Source organism: Anabrus simplex, chromosome 2 (genome assembly GCF_040414725.1).
Source record: "Anabrus simplex isolate iqAnaSimp1 chromosome 2, ASM4041472v1, whole genome shotgun sequence".
NCBI classification, from domain to species: Eukaryota; Metazoa; Arthropoda; class Insecta; order Orthoptera; family Tettigoniidae; genus Anabrus; species Anabrus simplex.
Genome location: NC_090266.1, coordinates 700,985,708 through 701,008,263, shown reverse-complemented (window position 1 = coordinate 701,008,263; position 22,556 = coordinate 700,985,708). Strand labels below are relative to the sequence as shown.

General features: G+C 37.3%; 1 protein-coding gene across 3 annotated transcripts in view; it reads left to right on the top strand.

The window, feature by feature from the left end:
• Positions 1–315: 315 nt before the first annotated feature.
• Positions 316–22,556, top strand: part of LOC136864384 (hippocampus abundant transcript 1 protein) — a 262,341-nt gene continuing 240,100 nt past the window's right edge. For all 3 annotated transcript variants that reach the window (XM_067141316.2, XM_067141315.2, XM_067141314.2), the window contains exon 1: positions 316–506. In XM_067141316.2, the coding sequence (XP_066997417.1) occupies positions 426–506 (81 nt within the window). In that variant the 5' untranslated portion in view covers positions 316–425. The remainder of the gene's footprint in view (positions 507–22,556) is intronic.

Genomic DNA, 22,556 nt, shown 5'->3' with positions numbered 1-22,556 from the left:
GATGCTCAACTGAGCGCACCTTCTTATTAATAATCAGTGATTTTATGAGTTCATTAAGTTTTGTAGTCCCATCTTCTTTCAATTTCCTGGTCTAGTCGATATCTGGGCTATCTTTTGGATATAGTAATATTTAATTTAATGTTGTCTTAACATCCAGTCTGGCGACGGCGGGCAGGAAAAACTATGTTATTTTCTCTTTGAATGTTGTACATACTATAATTCTATTATTTCATCTTTGGTTCATTTCTAGGCACGTCGTAAGCCCAATTTCTTTGACGTTGATGGAAGTGGATTTTTTTGGAGGGGGCAGGGGGGGTTTGATGGTAGATCACTGTAAATAGTGAACATGGCGTTTATGTTGTTGTATGATATAGGGAAAAAATAATCGTGAAGGAAATTGGCTGGAGGGAAGGATTGGGGTGAATATGCCAGCGAAAGTGTCAAAGAAGGTGGTAGGAATGATAATAAGAAGTAGGAAGACGATAATGAAAGATGGTGTGATGACGGTAAGTTTATGGTTATAAAACGGCAAAGCGATATCTCCTTCAGTTATTTTTGGAAATTTCTCCGGTGTTCGTTCGATGCACTGTTTAGAAAAGAATATGATTTGAGCGATTATGATAGTTTTACAAATATGGTATACATTCTATCGTAGCTTGCTTTGTTTTGTTTGTGAATATCCTTGAAACTAACGGAAGTTTGACAGTTTCGAGTATCAGGTTAGGTTATGTGTTATTGTTTAAAGTTTTAACTGCAGAAACCGAGTAGCCTGAGCAAAGTTTCTTCATAGCGGCAAATGTTATCAGAATATGCTTTTAAAAACGTTTTTATCGGCGAACTTGCGGCTTATATGATGTGGCCAGTGGACTGCTAGCTGCTGTTTTTGAAATCTGAGGTGCAATTCCTTTGAACTGCGGGAATGTTTGACAATTAAATATTCAACCCAGACTTTATTTAAAAAAAAGGAGAAGGAAGACAGAAAAGAGGAGCTGACCACTTGCTGCTCCAGAGAAGCAAACTGGATGTTTTGACCAATGCTGAGGTTTGACTTTACGTACAGGAAGGTACAATTGTGATGATATGGCACTGTCAGCTTTGCAGTTTATAAGACTTACGGTGACGTGTTTCATTCTACAAGAAGTATGAGAATGCTGGAGCTTATTCATGAATGTTGTTTATGGTGCTGGTTAGTAAACTGAATTTAGTAGATCATTTGTCCTTCAATTTATGGTGCTCACCCAAGTTTTTATATGATTCAGTGTGAAGACTTTGCGCTCACAAATGCTCGGTGCTCTGGAGTTAAACTGGATATTATTGTCCATGCCTGTTTAATAGTGCAATCAGGAGTGTGTGCTGAAACATAGGCCTATCTTGAGATAAAAAAGTGTTTGTTCGAAGTTCTTGGCTTTTTTCTTTTACTTTACCAAGCAGGATAGGTTTTGGCTTAACAGCGCCTAAATTTATTAGTCTTGCAGCCCTGCATTTGAGTGGCGGACAGGCTGGTCCCTACCGTCGGTAGCCCTGAGATTGATTTTCCGTGGTTTTCTACTCTCTTGCATTCGGCAAATGCCGGGACAGTTGCTTTATAGGCCACGGCTACACCCACTTCCCCTTCTCAAGTCACAGCACTGATACATATCGCACTGGCCTGAGAGACCACCATATTTTTTACTTCAGTGATGTTGCTGGGTATGACCCTCTTTTGATATAAATCTGGATGAGGAGCACAGAAAAATTGACAGAATTTGAAAACTAACAAGTTAAAATGGTCAGAATTTATTTTCTGGTGTGTTGCTGTGTTGATTGTAGATGATTGTAGCCTTGAGTTCTTAATTTTTTGAAACGTTGTAACATAGTAGTGTGGGACAAAAGATCCTTTGTTCTGCAGTCCACCGGTAATGACACACATTTCTCATGGTACCAGTAAACTCCATGCTAAGTAGTTATGGGCTTGGGTTTATAAACTATGTAGAATAACATGTTATTGTGAATAGGATACATAGTCTTCATGAAGAATCAAGTACTTTAAAACTATGGATTAACAGGGTGATAGTGTTAATAAACTATTGGCGGTATAATACCTTACTTCATATAACTGCATTTTGACTTTTGCAGAGTGCTCTCTAATCTGCATGATATCTTGGCTAAGAGATCTTATCTAACTCATTAACCTAAGAAATAGGAGTACTCTGAAAACAAAGAATACTTACTGTACTAATCTTTACATGGCTGTATGAATAATCTTCATTCAATGGAAGTCTTTGTACTAACGCAGTATTGTATTATATTGATGTAAAATTGTCTACTGTGTTATTTCTCGTTATGATTTGTGTTCTATTGCCAATCTCCACTTCACTGTCTTGTCATATTTGAATTTTATGAAGTTTACAGTTTTTAAGAAATTTACCAGGAAAGGTTTGTCCTTTTTCCTCTCCAAGGTTTTAATCTACCTATTTAAACTTCATTGCTGGTAGCATTCTTTTTGCCTCCTGCAAGTGGTACTAATCGTTCTGTACCTGATAAATGGCAACTTGTAATTTCACTTCGTTTTCTAATTCATTGTTTCCTAGTGAGTCGGCCACATGGTTAGGTTCAACAACAATAAAGGTGTTTTAATTTAATCCACCTATTCACGTAACTGTTAACATTAACTGTTAACTGTTATTATTAACTGTTAACATTTAACTGAGAGTCTATTTATGTAACCACTATAAGTGGAAATAAAAGTATTGAATAGGTGGATTAAATTAAAACACCTTTATTGTTGTTGAACTGTAAATTTTCAATACGGACCAAAAATGAGATTTATAACATGTAACACATGGTTAGGGTTGCACAGCTGTGAGCTTTCATTGAAGATGGTTTTCCGCATTTTCCCATTTTCACACCAGGCAAATGCTGGGGCTGTACCTTAATTAAGGCCACGGCTGCTTCCTTCCCACTCCTAGCCCTTTCCGATTCCGCCGTAAGACCTTTCTGTCAAGGGTTATGAATTTCATGTTGTTGGTCCGTATTGAACTGAGAATAACAAATGAATAATAACACAGTAGAAATAGGTGGAAACTTCTACTGTGTTATTATTCATTTGTTAGACCTATCTGTGTCGGTGCGACGTAAAGCCAAAAACTAAAAAAAAAAATCAAAGAATTCATTGGTGTGCTTGTGAGTGAAATAACTGTTATTAATAATGTTGTGAACCATACCATCAATATTAGTAGGAATGCTGGTTTTCTCGAGTTTGAAGGTAGTGGTGCAGTGTACTTGAATGTGATGTGGAGTGTGAGTTAGGAGAACTAATAAGATTGAGTTCAATGATAAGATGTGTGAAATGCATACACAATGTTTTTATTTTTTCCTCTCTTTGCTTACATGGGAAACATCCAGTAGAATGGGTTAAATGATGTAAGGATACTTGTGTAGTTAGTTTTCAGTTCTTTTGCAACTATATGTTGTCTAACGGCAATAAGCTATATTATATTGTATTGTATACGATTTCATCCATGAGTAGGAAGGCAATGATTGATGCATTGTTAATTACACATTCATGACATCTGGGTGCCATTTTAGTGATTTAAAGGAATGATGTGTGGAGATCTGGAATGTTGAAAGAGAACATTACTAATTATTATGAGAAAAAAGGTAACATGGGAGAGAAAGATATTGAAGTTGCGGAGGTCTTCAGTAAGGTAGTAGTGCGGAACTTGGCGGTGAAAGTATGTTCGCAGGTGTAATAAACCTTTGAAAATTGATAACTTGGTGTCACAAGGTCATTCTTCCCTACCATGTTCAGTATATGATTCAGTTTAGAATTCAGCACTTCTGCAAGTGACTACTGGCTGTTATCTTATTAGAAATGGATCAATGAAATCTGAATTATTCAGAATGCTAAGAAATAGAATTTTGTTAGAACTTGGTGCTCATGGATTAAAAACTGGAACTTTTGATAAATCGATAAAGCAGACTCTGTGTTTGTGGAAGTTAGAATGTTGCTGTTGATTTTCAACAAGTTCTAGCTGAATATAGGAAGGCATACTGGATTAATAATAATAACAATGTTATTTGCTTTACGTCCAACCAACTACTTTTTAAAGGTTTTCGGAGATGCCGAGGTGCCGGAAGTTAGTCACGCAGGAGTTCTTTTATGTGCCAGTAAATCTACCGACACGATGCTGACATATTTGAGCACCTTCAAATACCACTGGACTGAGCCAGGATCGAACCTGCCAAGTTGGGCTCAGAAGACCAGCGCCTCAACCGTCTGAGCCACTCATTCCGGCAGAGATACTGTATTATACCCAACCAATATCATTTTATTTTGTGCCTGTAACTCATATAGAAGCTATGGAACCAGTTTTCTGTATTTAACTTATATTGAAGCCCATGAAGACAATGAGATAGTGGAACCTGGGGTGATTACAACATGGGTAATTAGAAAATTATCATATAAATACCGTATGTAGGATAATAAAATACAAAATTGATAGGGTAATTAGACAAAAACTCTTGTACAAATTGAGTAACACACTATAATGTGTGGGAATGCAGAGATATCATTACCGTAGTTACTTTTTGGTATTTATATGATAATGGTCTAATTACCCCGGGTTCTTCTATTTCTTCAGCCATGTTTGATGTCTCATCTAAAAAGGTCCATTCATGCGTCTACCATATCTTTTAAGGACTTCTCGCTGATGGATGTAGTGAACGTTATCAAAATTAGCATTTAATACAGGCAGGTGTCCATCCAGGAGGAAATGGACAAAGATCAACCACAATGGATTGGAGACATGTTTCAGGCAGAAGCAGATACAAATGCAAAGGAGGTCATGCACTGGAAGTCATTGAAATGAGACCAGAGGGACGACCTAAACAATGATGTGCTGATACAATACACAGTGACATGAAGAGAGTAAATCTACACCCCAATATGGCCCACAACTTAATGAAATGGAGGCAGTGGAGTCACATACCAGGCCCTGCCACCAGGGAGGACAAATGCTGATGAGCATGATGAATACAGATAGCTGCAGTTTGCCTACTTAGGAGATTGCTACATTAAAGGGAAGTAGTTTTCTTCACTCCAATTTGTGAACACTTGTCTTTGCTAGCAGTTTAGACTGTAAATAAAGAGAAATATGTCATTCTTAAATAACTTGGATAAACTAGAGCAATGGTAAATGATGGCTGCTGTAAAATTATATAGAATCATCCAAAATATGGAAAAAGAGAGATGGTATTGAAATGAAAAGAATGATGTTGAAGTCTAAGCAGTTTGGAAATAGGAATAAGGATGTGGAATTGAATACTATTATTATTTTGGCATTCTTTTGAAATCTCTTATTAACTAAAGATCTCTTGCTGTGACCTGGTTACCTTTATCATGTGGAATAAAGAGAAGAAAATGAGACGTCATGAAATACCGAGCACTCAGTATAGGTTACAAGATTTGGTGAAAACTGGAAATAAGAACATGATTTGCCAAAAGTTTTCAAAGAGGCAAGTAGCAGAGGTGACTGTTTGGGAGTTTTTATTTGTTCAGTTCGTTTCTTACATGTTTGCATTCCTTTATTTTCTTCATTGTTGTAAATGTGATTACTTTTATAGGCACTATCATTTTGAAAGTAAACCCGGTAATTACTTTGATCTATTTAATCAGTATTACGGGAATATTAATGAATTTGTGTAAATCAAGGATTCCAATATAATGGGTGTTACATTCAGATCGGAAAGAAATATATTTTCTTCTTATATACCTTTCAAATTCATTTCTGGGCCTGACTATAGAAAAAATATTTCATGTAACATAACCATATTAAAAGTATGGAGATACTAAATTAAAACAACTAAAATATTTACCTTAGTAATGGTGTAACAGGTAATACAGAAATCAGAAACTTTACAGTGTGTACCAAGCCCTACAAAATTTCTGTGAATTTTTGACATTTGTAGTTTCCATAACAATTCTGAATGGGGAAAAAAAAAAAAAAAAAAAAAATCATAATTGAAACTCCTGGTGTACATGTTAAATTTACCTATTATTTATAAAAAGTGTGTTTTCTGATGGTAGAAGAATTTTATCAGGTGTTGCAGTGTACCAGTAACCTAAGTACTAATTTATGTCTTAAACAAATTAACAGACAAATGATGATCTACAGTGGCTCAAAGTGAAACTCGTACACTGAAGTATAACCTTGTATTGATCACCGCAGTAAGGTAACTGTGATGAAAAGTGAAATGAAATCTGGAATGTCTAATGCCATAGACATAACAGATTATGTACTGAAAATACCGATCATGTGGAACTATACTTTAAATATAAAATAAATAGTTTGTGTGAATTGTCTGCATAACAGGTCAAAATGAAACTAGTACAGTACATTGCGGATGTCAATATGAACAATACACAGCCTATTCACTCCCTCAGTCCTACTCAGACTCGAGCCCTGGTTAGACGTGCTTAATTCTGAGATCTGCTTACAGTACATACGGTACAAATGCCATGGGACATCAGAATGGACAGACTTCACTGGAGGAACGTCAACGTATCATCCATCATCAGAGACAAGGTAAATCTCTAAGAGAAATAGCCAAAGTCGTAAATAGATCACATTCCACTGTACAGGACATCATAAAACATTTCAAAGAATGAAAAGTGTTCTTCAACAAGGCAAGAGAGAGCTCCAGAAAAATCTTTAGTCAAAGGGATGAATGCTGGTGCTTCATTCAGAGATCTGCTTACAGTACGTACGGTATAGTACATATGCAATGGGTCGTCAAAATGACTGACCTCGGGTAGAAAACCTGTGGGTGAGATTGTTCACCAAAATGAAGTCGCTTCTCAGGCTCATATTTCCTTCGAAAACATCAAATAAAAGACATTATACAACAAATACATGCATCAAAATATGTAATGTACTAGACATTCCTACTGCTAATAGTGTACCTGGACACAGAGCTCTGCTAACCGTGGTTCAACTGGGGTACAGTCCAATCCGAATGAAGTAATATGCACACGGACCGAATCTGCAAGTAATCGGGCAGGCTTGGTCTGATCCGTGTCACATTTGGGTACGAACCAAGTCTGTCCATGATATAGACGGATTAGGTTAGATCCTACCAATTTGGGTTCAGGGTACTATTTTGGGTGCGTCTGGCCTGAGATACATGTCATTCGAGAACACATGGATGAAAGTGTTCTTGTAGGCGTGCAGATTTGTTTCTATTTCAACTCATGATTAATAAAGTTTGTGAATCCAGCAGTGAGTGCATGTGATCCAACAACATTTGCACTGAAATTTCTATGAAATATGATAAGAAACATATTTCCTAACACTTATAAACCAAAGTTATGATGTAGGGACTGGGTCCCTTCTTTTCTCAGAAGAATTCAATTTGTAGAATAACTTTATAAACGTAAACATTTTAAATAAATTTAAACATGAAACTGTTCATCAGTTGGTCTGAATAGCTCAAACGGCAGAGCTCGAGTTAGCAGGTTCAATCCCGGCTCATTGTGGAGGTATTTGAAGGGGCTTCTAGTATCAAGGTATTTACAGGCACATAAAAGAACTCCTGTGGGACAAAATTCTGTCACCTTGGCATCTCCAAAAATCATATAAGTAGTTAGTGGGATGTTAGATCAGTAACATTATCATAATTCTACATCATTTTGTTCACCTCTCTGCATAGTGGCCTATAACGCTTGATAAATTTACAGTGTTACACCAAAGAAATAGGAAGACAAGTGCCAAGATCAGAGCTTTTGGGGTTTGAAATGACCTTGATCTTCATCGGTAAGTTGTTGTACACTGGGGATATTCTCTGCTAAATACACATAATGGGAAGTGTTTCCAAGAATGGTGTTTATGAAGTGTATTGCTCAGTTGTAAAGCTTATATTTCTCTAAAGCTTTTGTAGTATTGCTACCTTGATCGTTAACGAAAGCTTCATTTTCACAATCATATACTGTAATGCCTGTGGAGACAAGTTGTTTGAATAACTCCTTTATATTGGGTGTTTAGTTCTCTAGATTGTTGGTGAATGGCTGGCACTTGCTTCCAATGGTGTTGTAACTAATTACCATGCAGTAATTTTTGACTTAAGGTAACATTTTTTTGAGTAGGAGTGTTTCAGAGCAGTCCTGTAGCTTTCCTCCATTGCATCTGTTCAGGGCTCGTCCTTGCTTGCTCATCGTCACTGACATCAGCATTCATCTAAATGAATTCCCAAGTATCTGTAGGCCTACATCTTACATTCACCATTGACTCGGATGTTATAATCATTTTCACTTTGCCTTCTTTTTAAGGTAAAAACTAAAGCTACCGGGCAAGTTGGCCATATGGTTAGGGGCACACAACTGTGAGCTTGCATCTGGGAGATAGTGGGTTTGAATCCCACTGTTGGCAGCCCTGAAGATGGTTTTCCGTGGTTTCCCATTTTCACACCAGGCAAATGCTGGGGCTTTATCTTCCAACTTCTAGGCCTTTTCTATCCCATCATTGCCATAAAACCTATGTCTGTCGGTGCGATGTAAAGCCACTAGCAAAAAAAAAAAAAAGAAAGAAAAGAAAGCAACAAAAGAACTAAAGCTGAGTGATTGGTTGATGAAATGTTTGCCATCATTGCTCAAGATCATGGAATTGAATGTCGACACAGTTTGCCACATTAAAGAACTCAGTCTTGCGGCAAAAGTTCAACACTCTGGCAGCTTGAGTATATGAAAATGTGAAGAAAAAAGTTCGTCATTCAAACACAATAATATGAATGAAAAATTAAGGCATACATTTGAAACAGAATCTTTTGTAAACACACAATAATGTACAATTTCTTTTGTTTCAGCTTATGATATAATTTTTTGTAGATAGATTATTTGTTTGAACAATTGAATATTTTTTTACATTCTCACTGTTAACTAAGCAGCAACACCGAAAGTCATGGCTTCTAACCAATCATATCTTAAAGTCTGTAGCAAATGAAGGGATCTTAAGTGTGTAGTAATAAATAATAATAAGAATAATAGAAATATATTGCAGATTATCTTAGAAAATGCTTAGAAATGTGTCATTGTGAGCATAAAATATGTGAAAATAATGGCACTTAATTATAAGCGCATTATATATTACCAGAGATGCATAGTTTATAATATAATTTTTGTGTTCCGCTCAAGAAAGCAGAGGTTTCTTCCAACCTTATCCGGTAACTTTTATAAAGCTTGGCAAGACAGGAAGGAAGTTAGGAATACATTTTCCTTGGAGAGCTATCTGCATTTTTTCAGTTCAGAAATAATGTATTCACTTTGTGAGGACATGATAATCATCTTTGTGAAGTATAGGAGAACTGGACTGTCTCAGAACTAGGTCAGTATAATTCTGGATTGTGTCAGTTATGTCACATCTGTGTTTTTGTAATTATCTAAAAATTAAGTATCTCTTAAGAAGAATTGAAAGAATGTACACATGAAGTTTCTCACAGTTATAGATTGACAGGGGAGATTTCAAGTTAGCCCCCACATTAAAACATCAATCCCAGTTGCTTTGAGCGAGAAACATTACTGCTATATAAAATAAATTTCACAGTATGTTTACATGCTCATAAATGATATTCTGTAACCATTGTTTCGGGAAAGGGCGTGCCATTTTATAAATTATCAGTTAAGTATCAAATTGGAAATCGGTAAGAAATGGAACATTGGAAATTGTTCTGTGTAATGGCCATCTTAAGAGCTTGATTGAAAAGTTAAAATTGTGCTGAAATATACATAACATGTTTATAATATCACTTGTCAATTTTAAAAGTAATAGACTCATGTTAAGTCTATACCCTGCCTAGAGTAGATGCTTTAGTGTGTGTACAATTGAGTCTACTTGATTGGAAACTTCATAATTGTAAACATTTTAAATTGTCAATATGTAAATTGGAGAACATTAATTACTAGGATTGTTAATGTTAACTGAGGTAACCTTTTTCAATTTACATCTTCAAATTATTATCCTGCTTCCCTGAATAAAACTACTATGTTAGAATTCAGGGCTGGATTCTCTTGAAATTTAATGCCTCTTTCATGATTGCTTGTACATTGAAAATTTTATGACTGTATGGTAACCCGTGGGTTGTGTGCTTTCTTTCTGTGGTATGGCTGTGTAAGGCCCTGCACACCAGAAAGAAATTCTTCACTTGTTTAATTACTAGCCTGAGAGTCTGCCAAGCTCTGAGAGCCATCAGTGCCATAGTGAAAAGATGTATTGAATTCTTAGTTTGTCTTTTCACAGTTGCACTCTAATACACAGCTTGACATAATGAGGTATTTATTACTGTCTTACCACATTTAATATGGATGATCACAGAGCGATTGGATGTAGGTAGGATAACTCAAACTGTTCTAGAAGATATTCAAAGTATTTCGGCTCAAATTTCATGTATCTTGACCTGAGATTAGTTTAGTGGGGGCCTACTTGAGGTTTGAGGTTTCAGTCATTGAAAACTCTTCATATCTTCCTCTGAAGAATTTGTTTAAAATATTTCTCTAGAATTTAAAATCTAGTAGAAGTTACTTTCATCAATCTATTTCCATTTTAGGTTTCATTTGAGATCATCTTGAGTGACTGGAGTGTGGTATATTGATGGTTGATGATGGTTCTATTCTGTACAAATCTGCTTTTGATATAGTAATCTTGTTATTTGCAACCAGATGGTAAATATGTGATTCACATGTTGCTATTATTGTTGTTATTATTATTATTATTATTATTATTATTATTATTATTATTATTATTATTATTATTATTATTATTATTATTATTATCTGAAATTTAGAGTAATATTTATTCTGTAGTTCGAATATGCTTTTATGTATTTGACCTTTGCAAACTTGTTTTTACTGTCAATTGACTTCTGTTTGCAGCAGGACCATGAAATCAAGTTGACAATTCAGGAGATATAATTGCAATTCTTTTCAGTCACTTCACCACCACCACCACTTACCCGGATGGAGCCAGATCGAGACAAATTACAAGTCTCTCTTCTCTCCACCAATCTTACGGAGCAAGTTGGCCACATGATACTGGTCGTGTGGCTGTAAACATGCGTTCGGGCATCTGAGCATCACATTTGGCAGCTCTGAAGATAGTTTTCTATTCTTTCCCATTTTCACTCCACGCAAGTGATGTGTCTTACGGTAGTGTACTCTACCTAGTCTTTTCCTCTCACTCCTCTTACAACTGTCATCGAGAAAACCTATCTATATTATTGTGGCCTTAAACAGATAGTACATTCATTTGCAAAAAAGGAAAATGCACACCATGGAGGAGCCAGCTCAGGGGGCATATACTGTAAATGGGGACGCAGGGCATGGTAGTGTAAAGAAAATATCAAAATATTGTACCTCACTGAGCATTGATTGTCTGATAACAAACACTTGCAGGATGCATTTAGTACGGTGTTGGACCACCTGTAGCACGGAGACAGGCAGCGATACAGTCGGGCATGGAGGCATACAGACATCGGATGTTCTCTTGAGGAAGATCCTGCAAGACCTGGTGCAACTGACCCTCCATATCTGCCGTAGTTGCTGCTGGCCGAAGTTGCTATCCAATCTGATCCCAAATGTTCTCATTGGGTGAGAGGTCTGGAGACCTTGCTGGCCAAGGGAGCTTGTTGACATCATGAAGGCAGGCCAGAGATACTTGTGCTGTGAGAGTCCAGGCATTATCCTGCTGAAAAATGGGGTTATTGAGCTGTACCGGGAGGGGAAGCACACATGGTCTCAGAATTTCCTGAGCATATTGCCGTCACCAGTATTGGTGAGGAGAAATCCTAGGGAATGACACCTCTCGTTGGGGCAGTGTGCTCTACTACAATGAAAAGCGAATCACTGCACTGGCTAGGACATCTCCAGACTCAAATTTGGCAGTCTTCTATATCCAGAACCATGATTTGTCGCCAACCACTTCTCGTCACCAAATCGCAAGCTGCCATGCTGCCCGTTCCTGGCAGAAGTTCAAACGTGGTCGGCGATGCTGAGATAACGGTAGATCTCATAAGGGACACCAATATGACAGATGCTGCTGTGCTAGCCACCTGGATGTGACACCTGTGGACGTAGGCATATTTCCATCTGATTAGAATAATAACAGTAAGTTATTTATTAAATTAACCACCTAATCAATACAATTTACATGGTAGTGTAAAGAAAATATCAAAATATTGTACCTCACTGAGCATTGATTGCCTGATAACAAACACTTGCAGGATGCATTTAGTACGGTGTTGTATTGATTAGGTGGTCAATTTAATAAATAACTTACTGTTAATATTCTAATCAAATATCATCAATACGGATCAAAATGATATTTATTACATGTAATGTAATATTTCCATCTGCCGTGACATGTCTCTAAATGGTGTGGCCATAGAATGCTTACAGCTTTTTGCTACTGGAGGTCTCCTAGCCTTCTTGCATGCATACTCTTGCATCCGTTCTATGTCCAACACTGGCACACAGTGTTGTCAGAATGGTTCAGTGTGCTGGAACGTCAAACCTGTCTCTCTTAGTTCAACAATGTAGCCTCTCTCAAACTTACCTAACTGGTCAAATGTGCCATTGGGGCTTGCTACATGTTCACCCAACTTTGCTCTGTGTTTCATACTGCTCACACTACTGCTAAGACCTTGTTTGGTGTCTTGCATCTATGAATGAGGAAGGAACATGTTTGCACCTAGCAGCACTTCTGCGCAAGCAAGTAGCAGTAAATATCAGCCTATGATGATACCGTATGGCATCCTTCGCTGTACTCACACGATTCGTTCATTGTGCACTTTTTTTTCCAAGCATTATTCCCATGCTGTGGGAGGGTCCACTTTGTAATAAAAATTCCATTAAAGTTCATAAATTAACCTGCTCCAGTCCAATTTTCACTTTGTCTTCCTGGGACTCTCTTTTGCTTCATTATAACGTGTGTTTCCATTTTTTTATATTCCTCAAAGAAAGAATTATTAGACATTACTAGTTGGCAGTCGTAGCACGTAAATGTTGACTCCTCCTCTGAACCACTGAAGTCGATTTCTCTCTGTGGTTGCCCATGTATCGTACTGTTGTATTGCTGGAGTAGGCACCAATCATTTACTGAGTGAAATTGTACCAGTACTGTTGACATGAGAAGTAGTGAGTGGCTATGTCTTAGCAGGAAATCTTACAATGCTGGGACAGGTGATATAAATAATAATGTGATAATGATACAACTGTGAGGCATTGCACAATATTGTATGGAGAAATTTCAGGTAGTAAGTCATGTTTTAAACAATATTGCAACTTTTAGTAAATAAATTCTAATTAGAGAAAATGGTGAGCAAGTGTTTTCTGCCTTTTTCTAAAAATCTGGGAATCTATGGTACAGGGACTTCAATTTCTTGTGCCACATTATTTTGTACGAGGGTTGGAACTTAAATAGTGGCAACACTGCTGTGGAGATGCTATGTAACGGAATCTAATATTGTTGCTGATAGCATACGTTGGTTACATACCTACCTTACCTCAGAGCAAATGGACTCGCCCTTCCCACATCACCTGCATGCACACAAGCAAGAGAAACACAGTCACGTGTGAGCTAGCGGTCTAACGTAATATTGTTGCTATGTTTTCTAAACGGGAACAATGGAGTTGGCGACAGTGTCATCAAGGTCTTCAAGAGGCTTGCGGGGAATCTGCATTGCCTTACAGAACAGTGGCACGTTGGGTAAAAGCCTTCAATGATGATCGGCAAACTGTGGCGGATATTCATCGGGCAGGTCATCCTACGAGTGAAGAAGTAGTGCGTGCTCTTGCTGCGTTACTGGACAGTGATCGAAGCCAGACGATTCGTGAGCATTCGCTTCAGAACTGTTGCAGAGATTCGCCAGGCAGTAGACCGCTACATTCACACCATCAACAGAACAGGCTCTGCTAAATGTATACTACGACTTCCACATTGCTGGCAACGGGTTATACACAACGCTGGTGACTACATTGAAGGACAGTAAAGATTGCTAACATGTAACTCTTTTGTATCTGTTGTAAATAAATAGTTGCCACTATTTAAGTTCCAACCTTCATGTAATATTTTTTTAAAAATCGCTGCGATCAATGGAAACTTAGCTTAGCGTAAATACATTATCGCAAGTAGGATTAAAATTCACTGAGCCCTATAACGTAGTAACTAACATATATTCATCTTTCATTGATATCTAATACTTAGTTTAATGCTATTAAATAAAATGTCTTCATGTATATGGTGTCAAGACATCTTGGTAAGATTTACATTTCTACCATATTTAGATGTAATTTCAAATTAAGTTTTAGCCCCACACACAAACCTGTGCAGAAAGTGGAAACTGTCAGTGCCATTGGTCTTCATTTTTCTTATTTGTAATTCTTTTCAGCCACTTTCAAAAGATGAATGTTGCTTCCCTGTAGGGAGAGTTTCAGTTTTCCAGTAATTTCTCATGCGTTATACCAGTTTCACCACATGTTTTTCCACAAGGTTTTTGGCATATTCATGATTTTGCTATTCAAGAAATGTGTGTTTCCTTCTGTAATTGAAACATATGGAACAATATCTAGCTACAAGAGCCATAGAAGAATGGAGTAGTTTAACAAAAGGGTTTGGCTCTCATATTTCCACATTTCTTTTCTTTTACTCTGTCTTGTATTAATATTTTTTGTCAAGTTTGCCACATTCACCTTTCCTTCCAAGATCATAGTAGTGAAGGGCTTTGCACAAGTGTTTTTGTACGAATGATGCAGTGAATCTACAGTGAAGGTGAGGTATCTTTTTGAATAAATGCCCTACAGTCCTATGTACTGGTTCAACAAGGAACAATCGGAAAACATTGCAGTGAATTTAATGTATTTGAAATTATTTACTAATATGTCAAGGATGTTGAAAACGACTTGACCTTCGGCATCTGCAATAATACTTATATGAGAGGAGGTTATGAAAACCAATGAACTTTACATAGATCATCGAGAAGGTCAGGTACACTGTATGGGTCATGTAGCTGTGAGCTTACATTCGGGAGATAGTGGGTTCGAACCCCACTGTCAGCAGTGCTGACAATGGTTTTCCGTTTTCCATTATTGCACCAGGCTGATGCTGGGGCTGTAACTCAATTAAGGCCAAGGTAAATTCCTATCCAGTCCTACCCCATCGTTGCAGTAAGACGTGTCTGATCGGTGGAACGTAAAACTGTAATCCATACCTGCCAACTTTCCCGATTTAGGCGGGAGACTCCCGATTTTCGACAGTTTTTCCCGCCTCCCGATTATTCTATCTTTTCTCCCGATTTTAGCTTATTTTTTGGTGAACTTCAAACATTTGTTTTCAAATCCCGCCATTTCAGCTTTTTTACGCCAGTGGCCGGAAGTCCTTCGCTCATTGGCCGGTTTCAAACGAAATATCGAAGTTTATTAATGCGAGAAATGTGCGCGAATGTGCGATGTTTATTGAAACCTGTATATCGCGACGCGTATATCGATTGTCAATCTCTCGTTCTCGCGTGCTATGTTCGTGTTCGTTCACGTCAGTCTAGTCGATTCCATCCTCTTTGGTCGATTCTAGAGACTAGTCGCTTTCTTAGTAATTTAGTGACATAATTTCAATGATAACGACTAGTGACTTTTCTAGAGATTTTAGGAGCCATTTGGAGACAATTCTGACTAATTTTAATTTATCTCAGTATAAATAAAATGTTTTGTCTGTACACGTTTTAATTTTCCGTAATTTCTGTCTGTCTGTCTGTCTGTACGTACGCAGGCTTATCACGAGAAAACGGCTGAAGAGAATTTAATGGAAATCGGTATATAACGTCGGGGAATAAGTCGCTACAATCTAGGCCATAAATAATTTTATTCACGCTGAGTGAAATGGTAGTTTAGGGGAAGGCCTAAAATTTAATTCTCCAATATTTATGTTATTATTGGCCCTAGCGATAAATACTACATAACTAAAGTTATATATGATTAAATTTCCTATCATTTATGTCTTATGCATTTTTACCGTACCGGCTGTGATAACGGAGATATTCATGAATTTGGATTTTTTTTTCCTAAGTCCATATCAGTGCCGAGGTACGAGAAAATGGGTGAACAGAATTTTATGTAAAGGCAGAGAATAAGGAACTACAGTCTATGCTATAAATAATTTTATTCATTCTGTTCGAAATGGTAGTTGAGGGGAAGGTGCCAAAAATTAAATTTTTAATTACCTATCTTAGTGGTCATATTGAAAAGTACTACATAACAAAAGTTACAGAGAATGCAATTTTCGATTATTTGTCTTATTCAGTTTTGCAAGAGACAATTCTCATGATTGATTCGTATTGAAACTGACTTAAGCAAATTATCACAAAAATATATTCTATTATCACCACCTATTCAATACAAGCCACGTGCTACGTGAATGAAATCTACATAATACTATATACACTTCTCAGGGACATTTTTCGCCCCTTGTTAAGGGCATCATGAACCTTTAGGAAACCTGAAGTTCAAATGTCTGAAACATACTTTTCATTGTAATCCATGCATGAATAGATAAGGTTTCAGACATTTGACCTTAAGGTTACCTAAAGGTTGATGATGCCCTTAAAAGGGGCAAAAAATGTCCCTGAGAAGTGTATATAGTATTATGTAGATTTCATCCACGTAGCACGTGGCTTGTATTGAATAGGTGGCAATAATAGAATAAATTATTTTAGTGATAATTTGCTTATTCAGTTTTACCGTTCCGACTACAATAATATTGGTGGTGATGGTGATTAAATTTTGAAGATTATAAGAATGAGGAAAGTCATGAAGGAACGATCGCTTGAATAATAACACAAGAGGGAGTCATGAAAGAAAGGACGACTCGCTTTACATTAGATGCTCTAATATCACAGATTCGGGAGAAAACTAAATGTGAAGGCCTCCAATATAGAAAGCTCATAAAATTGATCAACAATAACATTACATTGACCATTGTTTGTTGTGATGTGCTTTGTGTATTCTGCTTCCATTTATCTACGATAGACAGGATTACTGCTGCGTTTCAAGTATAACAGCGGGAAGAAGCTGGGGAGTGGGGAGTTAGATCTCTCTCTTGTTTAGCATGCCATTCTTCTGGTTCATAAATTTTCTGATACTACTGGTACGTAACACACTGGATCATCATAGTATTCCAGCTATTCGATCCCTACTCTGAGGTAGTGATTTGAATGAGCAGTGTGCACACTTAAACAGAATAATTACACAGGAGTGTTCGCGGCTGTCTGCAGCCTGGTCATTCTAGCTCTGAAACTTTGAACTGATAGATTGACACCGCAGTACTTTTCGCTAAAAGTGAGAAAATGTGCTGTTTTCATTTTATCGAATATTTCGTATGAAAGCATTGCTTTTAATCGCGTCATTCGTACTGGCGTCGTCGTAATGACATGTTGACTTCAGTTGGGAAAACTATAAGGACAGTCTTTCTGAGAATTCTGTAGCGAAACACGGGGACATCAGCTACTTATTTGATCCAAGTAGCATTGCGCTTCGCATAATTGCGCGGGCGCTTTTTGCAATATATTAATTTTTGCATTTCTAAGTAATGGCATCTAAGTGCATGACTGATTCATACATGTGGAGCATGAGTTCATACTATTTTTGGTAGGCTTATCAGAGACCGATCATCCCACTCACGTACTTCCTGTGAGGGAATATAGATGTGTAATTTTTAGCCTTGTAGCTTCGTATAGCAACAGTCGGGCTTTGAGACAATAAGTCTTATAAATATATCGTAGTACTGTGTTGCACAAGACGTAGAATAAGCAATTTTGACCAATTTTATCTCCTGATTTCTCCTGATTTTTCCTGATTTTCAAATCAAAATCTCCTGGTTTTTGGTTTTGTAAAGTTGGCAGGTATGGTCATCTAATAAAATACTTCCGTCATGCTGGGGCATCAATTGTAACATTAAAAAACAATATAATAATAATAATAATCATTCTCGTACCATAACTGAACGTAATTAAGTCAATTTACCAGCCTACCGTGAACTACTATAAGGATATCACCTAGACAATATTTCTGTCCATGGACTCATGATCGGAGCTCGAGGCACAATCCTAAATTTCTTGTACAGGTACAGGATTCTCTTGGTCTCAACCGGACATGACTTCATGACATCGCTATCACCGCAATACGAGGTTCAGTAACCATACTCCGCAACCATCTATATAACACTTGAAGAACCATACATCATGCCACATTCCAAATTTGTTCCAAACTTATTCCTGAGCCTTGTGATGGTTATTTCTATCTGGCATATTAACAAACTTGGAAGACAAAATACTGTGTAGTTGATATACTTTGTCCTTGTGGCAGCCTCCTCATAGGGGAAGTTGTATTAATAATAAAATGTATATTCAAATAAAACCAAGATCATATAAAATTTTATCAACTAGAATTAACAGTTTCTTGTAAGAATCAGAATAACTCCGCTCCAACACATTATTATCCATTTACATCCTACCTTTAGAATAAATGGCCACTCACTCCAATAGATTAGTGCTTATGTGACTGGATCTGAAAACTCTTGTTCTGGAACTCCAGAGCCATCCTTAGTTCAACCTTTCTGCGACATTATGTCTCTAAACTCATGTTGTACTATGTTGGTGAATGTATCTCCATACTGTCTTGTAACTGATACGTCTAGTCACCGCTGACATGAAGTGCCATCCAACCTGTTGTACTTGATAGTATTTATCGATCTGTTCCCACATAACCCAATAGACCGATGATAGTTCGTGTGCGACCTGAGACAGTCCACAGTCTATCCCTCACTTACAACACTGGCACAATAAATATACTCATGCAAACTTCACGGCACAATACAGTGACAACAGTCACGGTTCACAATCAGTGAGTTCAGAATGAGAGTCACAAGCAGAGTAAGTATCCACAGAACCAAATGATTAGCATCATGAGTACTCTGAATCAGAATTAACAATCTGCTCCACTGGGCGAGTTGGCCGTGCGATTAGGGGTGCGCGGCTGTGAGCTTGCATGATATACCAACAACTTGTTAGTATATCATAGCATAGTTCAATACGGGTCTAATAATGAGATTAGTTACATGTAATGTGAGCTTGCATCCGGGAGATAGTGGGTTCGAATTCCACTGTCGGCAGCCCTGAAGATAGTTTTCCATGGCTTCCCATTTTCACACCAGGTAAAGGCTGGGGCCACGGCCACGTCCAACTCCTAGGCCTTTCCTATCCCATCGTCGCCATAAGACCTATCTGTGTCGATGCAACGTAAAGCCACTAGCAATCCCCTCCATACCAACACTTCTTACATATTTATGTCCTCATTATTTGCCTCTTCTACTTCACCTTAGATCAAAATTCTGTTCTGTTCCATCACTCCACGTTTTCCTAGTCGGATGCTTGGATAAATAAATTCTTTCAAGATTAAAATTATTGTGTCCATCTTTTCAATACAAATATATATTTTTAGTGGATAAATTCTACATGAATGAAACACCAGTTAGGGACATGTTTCGCCCTAGTTATGGGCATCTTCAGCCTATATTAATCCTAAGGTCAAGAATTAAAACTATAAACATTGGAACGTATAGTAAACTAACTTAATACTAAAAACAATTGTCTTATATATACCCGGGCTGACAAGTTTTCCATTCTGTGTTTTTCACATGCACGTGTCTGTTTTTACCTGGATATTCATGGCCATGGTATTTTCCAAGATTGCAGGCCATCTTTGTACACAAGTAGGTTGAGTTGATATGTCCCAGAAAATGGCTGTCTGATTCTTACCAAGTATGTACTGTACATAGTGTTAACATATAAATACCCAAAATGCCTCACTTAATTATAATAACCCAAGTATATACATTAGAGTATTAGCAATTATGCTGGCATACTAATAACTTGATTGCCTCAAGATTTAATTACATAATATGCTATTACATGTTAATAATATAAAATAACCTAGATTGTTGTGTGTGTGTCAGAAAAAAAAAAGCAAATCAAGTAACACTTCTTATAGTTTTGCGTTGCCTTAAATAATAAATTCATTTTACTTCCCTCATATTCTTTCAGTCAGTCATTGATTTTTTCTGCTTTCTGTTGAATTCTGCAACTGATAGTATTAATAGAATCAGGCACCGTTGAAAGCATTTTATGTTGCGAGTTGCCTGTAATGTTACATAGGAGCCATTAGAAAGAACCGGTCTGTGGTGGGTCCAAGCTTTCTCTCTTTTATTACTTGTGCCTCCACATAGGATTGTAACTAGTGAAGCACTGTTTGAAATTAATACATTTCTTTTAAAGCTGGGATTTTTTTATTTAACTCTTTTTTGTTAATTATATAAAATGGTAGTTAGGTTTAAGTACCATGTTGTCATGATTGGTTTCTAAATGGCATTTTGACTTGATAGTATGCATTCTCCATTTCAAAAGCCATGTTGCTTTTCATGTAAATGGTCCTTTCACCTTTCTTTTCATTCTCTTTTCTAGTACCATTTTAAATGTTTTTGCTATCTGAGATACAAGTGTAATTCGTCGATAATTATCGCGTACCTTCTTGTCCCCTTACTTAAATATAGGTATTACTTCTTTACTCAGGTCATTTGATACTTATTTTTCTTTCCAAATACATCTAAATAGCGTATACAGCAATTGTAGATCAACAGTTCCTGCTGCTTTTATCATTTCCACACACAATTTGTCCATTCATACTGCTTTTGCCACTTTCATTTGTTTGATAGCAGATTCCACTTCTGCCATTGTGATTTTACACTAGGATTCTGTCTCCTCACACTCTGCCCTTCTTGAACCTACTTTTCTAGGCAGGTTGGCCATGTAGTTAGGGGAATGCAGTTGTGAGCTTGCATCTGGCAGGTAGTAGGTTCAAACCCCACTGTCGGCAGCCATGAAGATGGTTTTCCATGGTTTCCCATTTTCACACCAGGAAAATGCTGGGACTGTACCTTAATTAAGGTCATGGTCGCTTCCTTCCCGCTCCTAGGTCTATCCCATCATCGCCATAAGACCTATCTGTGTCGGTGCGACATACAGCAACTTGAAAAAAAAACAACCTCCTTTTAATTTCCTGGCACTCTCTTCTACTTTCTTAAAAGTGCTTTCTTGAATATGTCCCATTCTACTTCTACACTTTCCACCTCACTTCTGGGTATGTGTTCCAGTTTATATTGGAATTTTTCTTTTACTTCCATATCTTTTAATATCTGTACCTTTATTTCTTTCATTTTCACTATTTTTCCTTCTATGGTCTGCATCAAAGGCTACTTCTGGCAAGACTTATTTAACAGTCTACAGTTTGCTCTTTCTACCAAGAAACAACAGTTACTGTATTTGTCCTTCTGTTTTCCCATCCATTTATTGTAATCTTTCTACTATTCTTCTTCCTGAACCACATATTGACCACATGTAAACCATCTCACACAAAAATTCACCGACTCCCCCCCTTCATTCCTCTTTCCATATCCAAAAGGCCGAATTACCGTACTTCTTCCACTCCTTTTCAGTCACATCGCACCATTGCATTTAAGTCTTCCATAACAGTCACTTCCACATCATTTCTCTCTTCAGTGTCTCCAGGAATTTGTTCATGTCTTCTTCGCATCCAGTCTGGGGTGCAGTACACTCAGATGTAATCCTTTACTCCATTCTCTGTCCTTAACTATGGCTTGATTTTTCTATCACTGATGTAGTCCATTTTATCTACATACTCATCTAAGATCTTGGTTATTATCCCCACTTCATTATTTGCCTTAAGTTTTCCACTCCACCGAGAGTGTATCCCTTCCTCAACTTTTCTTCTGCGCTTAACCTCACTCGATCCCGTCATAGCTATATTCTCCTTCTGCATGAAATCAGTCACCTTGTCTGACATTCCAGTCAGTGACATGAGGTTGATTATTGCCACTTTCATAATGTTTTTAGGCAGTTAATGGAATACACTGGGAATACAGAAGAGATGTGATGATGACAATTCCTTGATTTAAAAAAAGGCTTAATGATAGGTGTACCCAGAGCTAAGATATGGAAAGTAATGCAACAGGATGGATTTGGAAAACAAATGATAGTGTCACAGGGATTTATCGTGGAAGCAAAGGTAAGGAAGCACGTGGGGTGAGTGGCTGGACAGGGGACCATTTAGAGTAAAAATTACTCTTAACAAAAATTGGAAATTTTATTACTTTCTTCTCTTAAAATCCAAATAGAGTAGTTTAATGATTTAACAAGAACCAGAAAAACATAGGAGTTGAAAAATTCCTTGATAATAGTAACATATAACAAAGAGCTTCTCAGCTCCAACAATACACTGGACTTGGAAGTCCTTAATTAAGTACATTTTAATGGGAAAACTTCCCATATATCAACCTACATATTGAAGAGCATAATTGCTCCTATCGGGGACAACATCGTAGAGTATGAGATCTTATTACATAGAGACTGGTCCAAATAAAGCGATATGTCGCTTGTTACCTTTTCAATTACACTGGTAACCAATTTGGTGA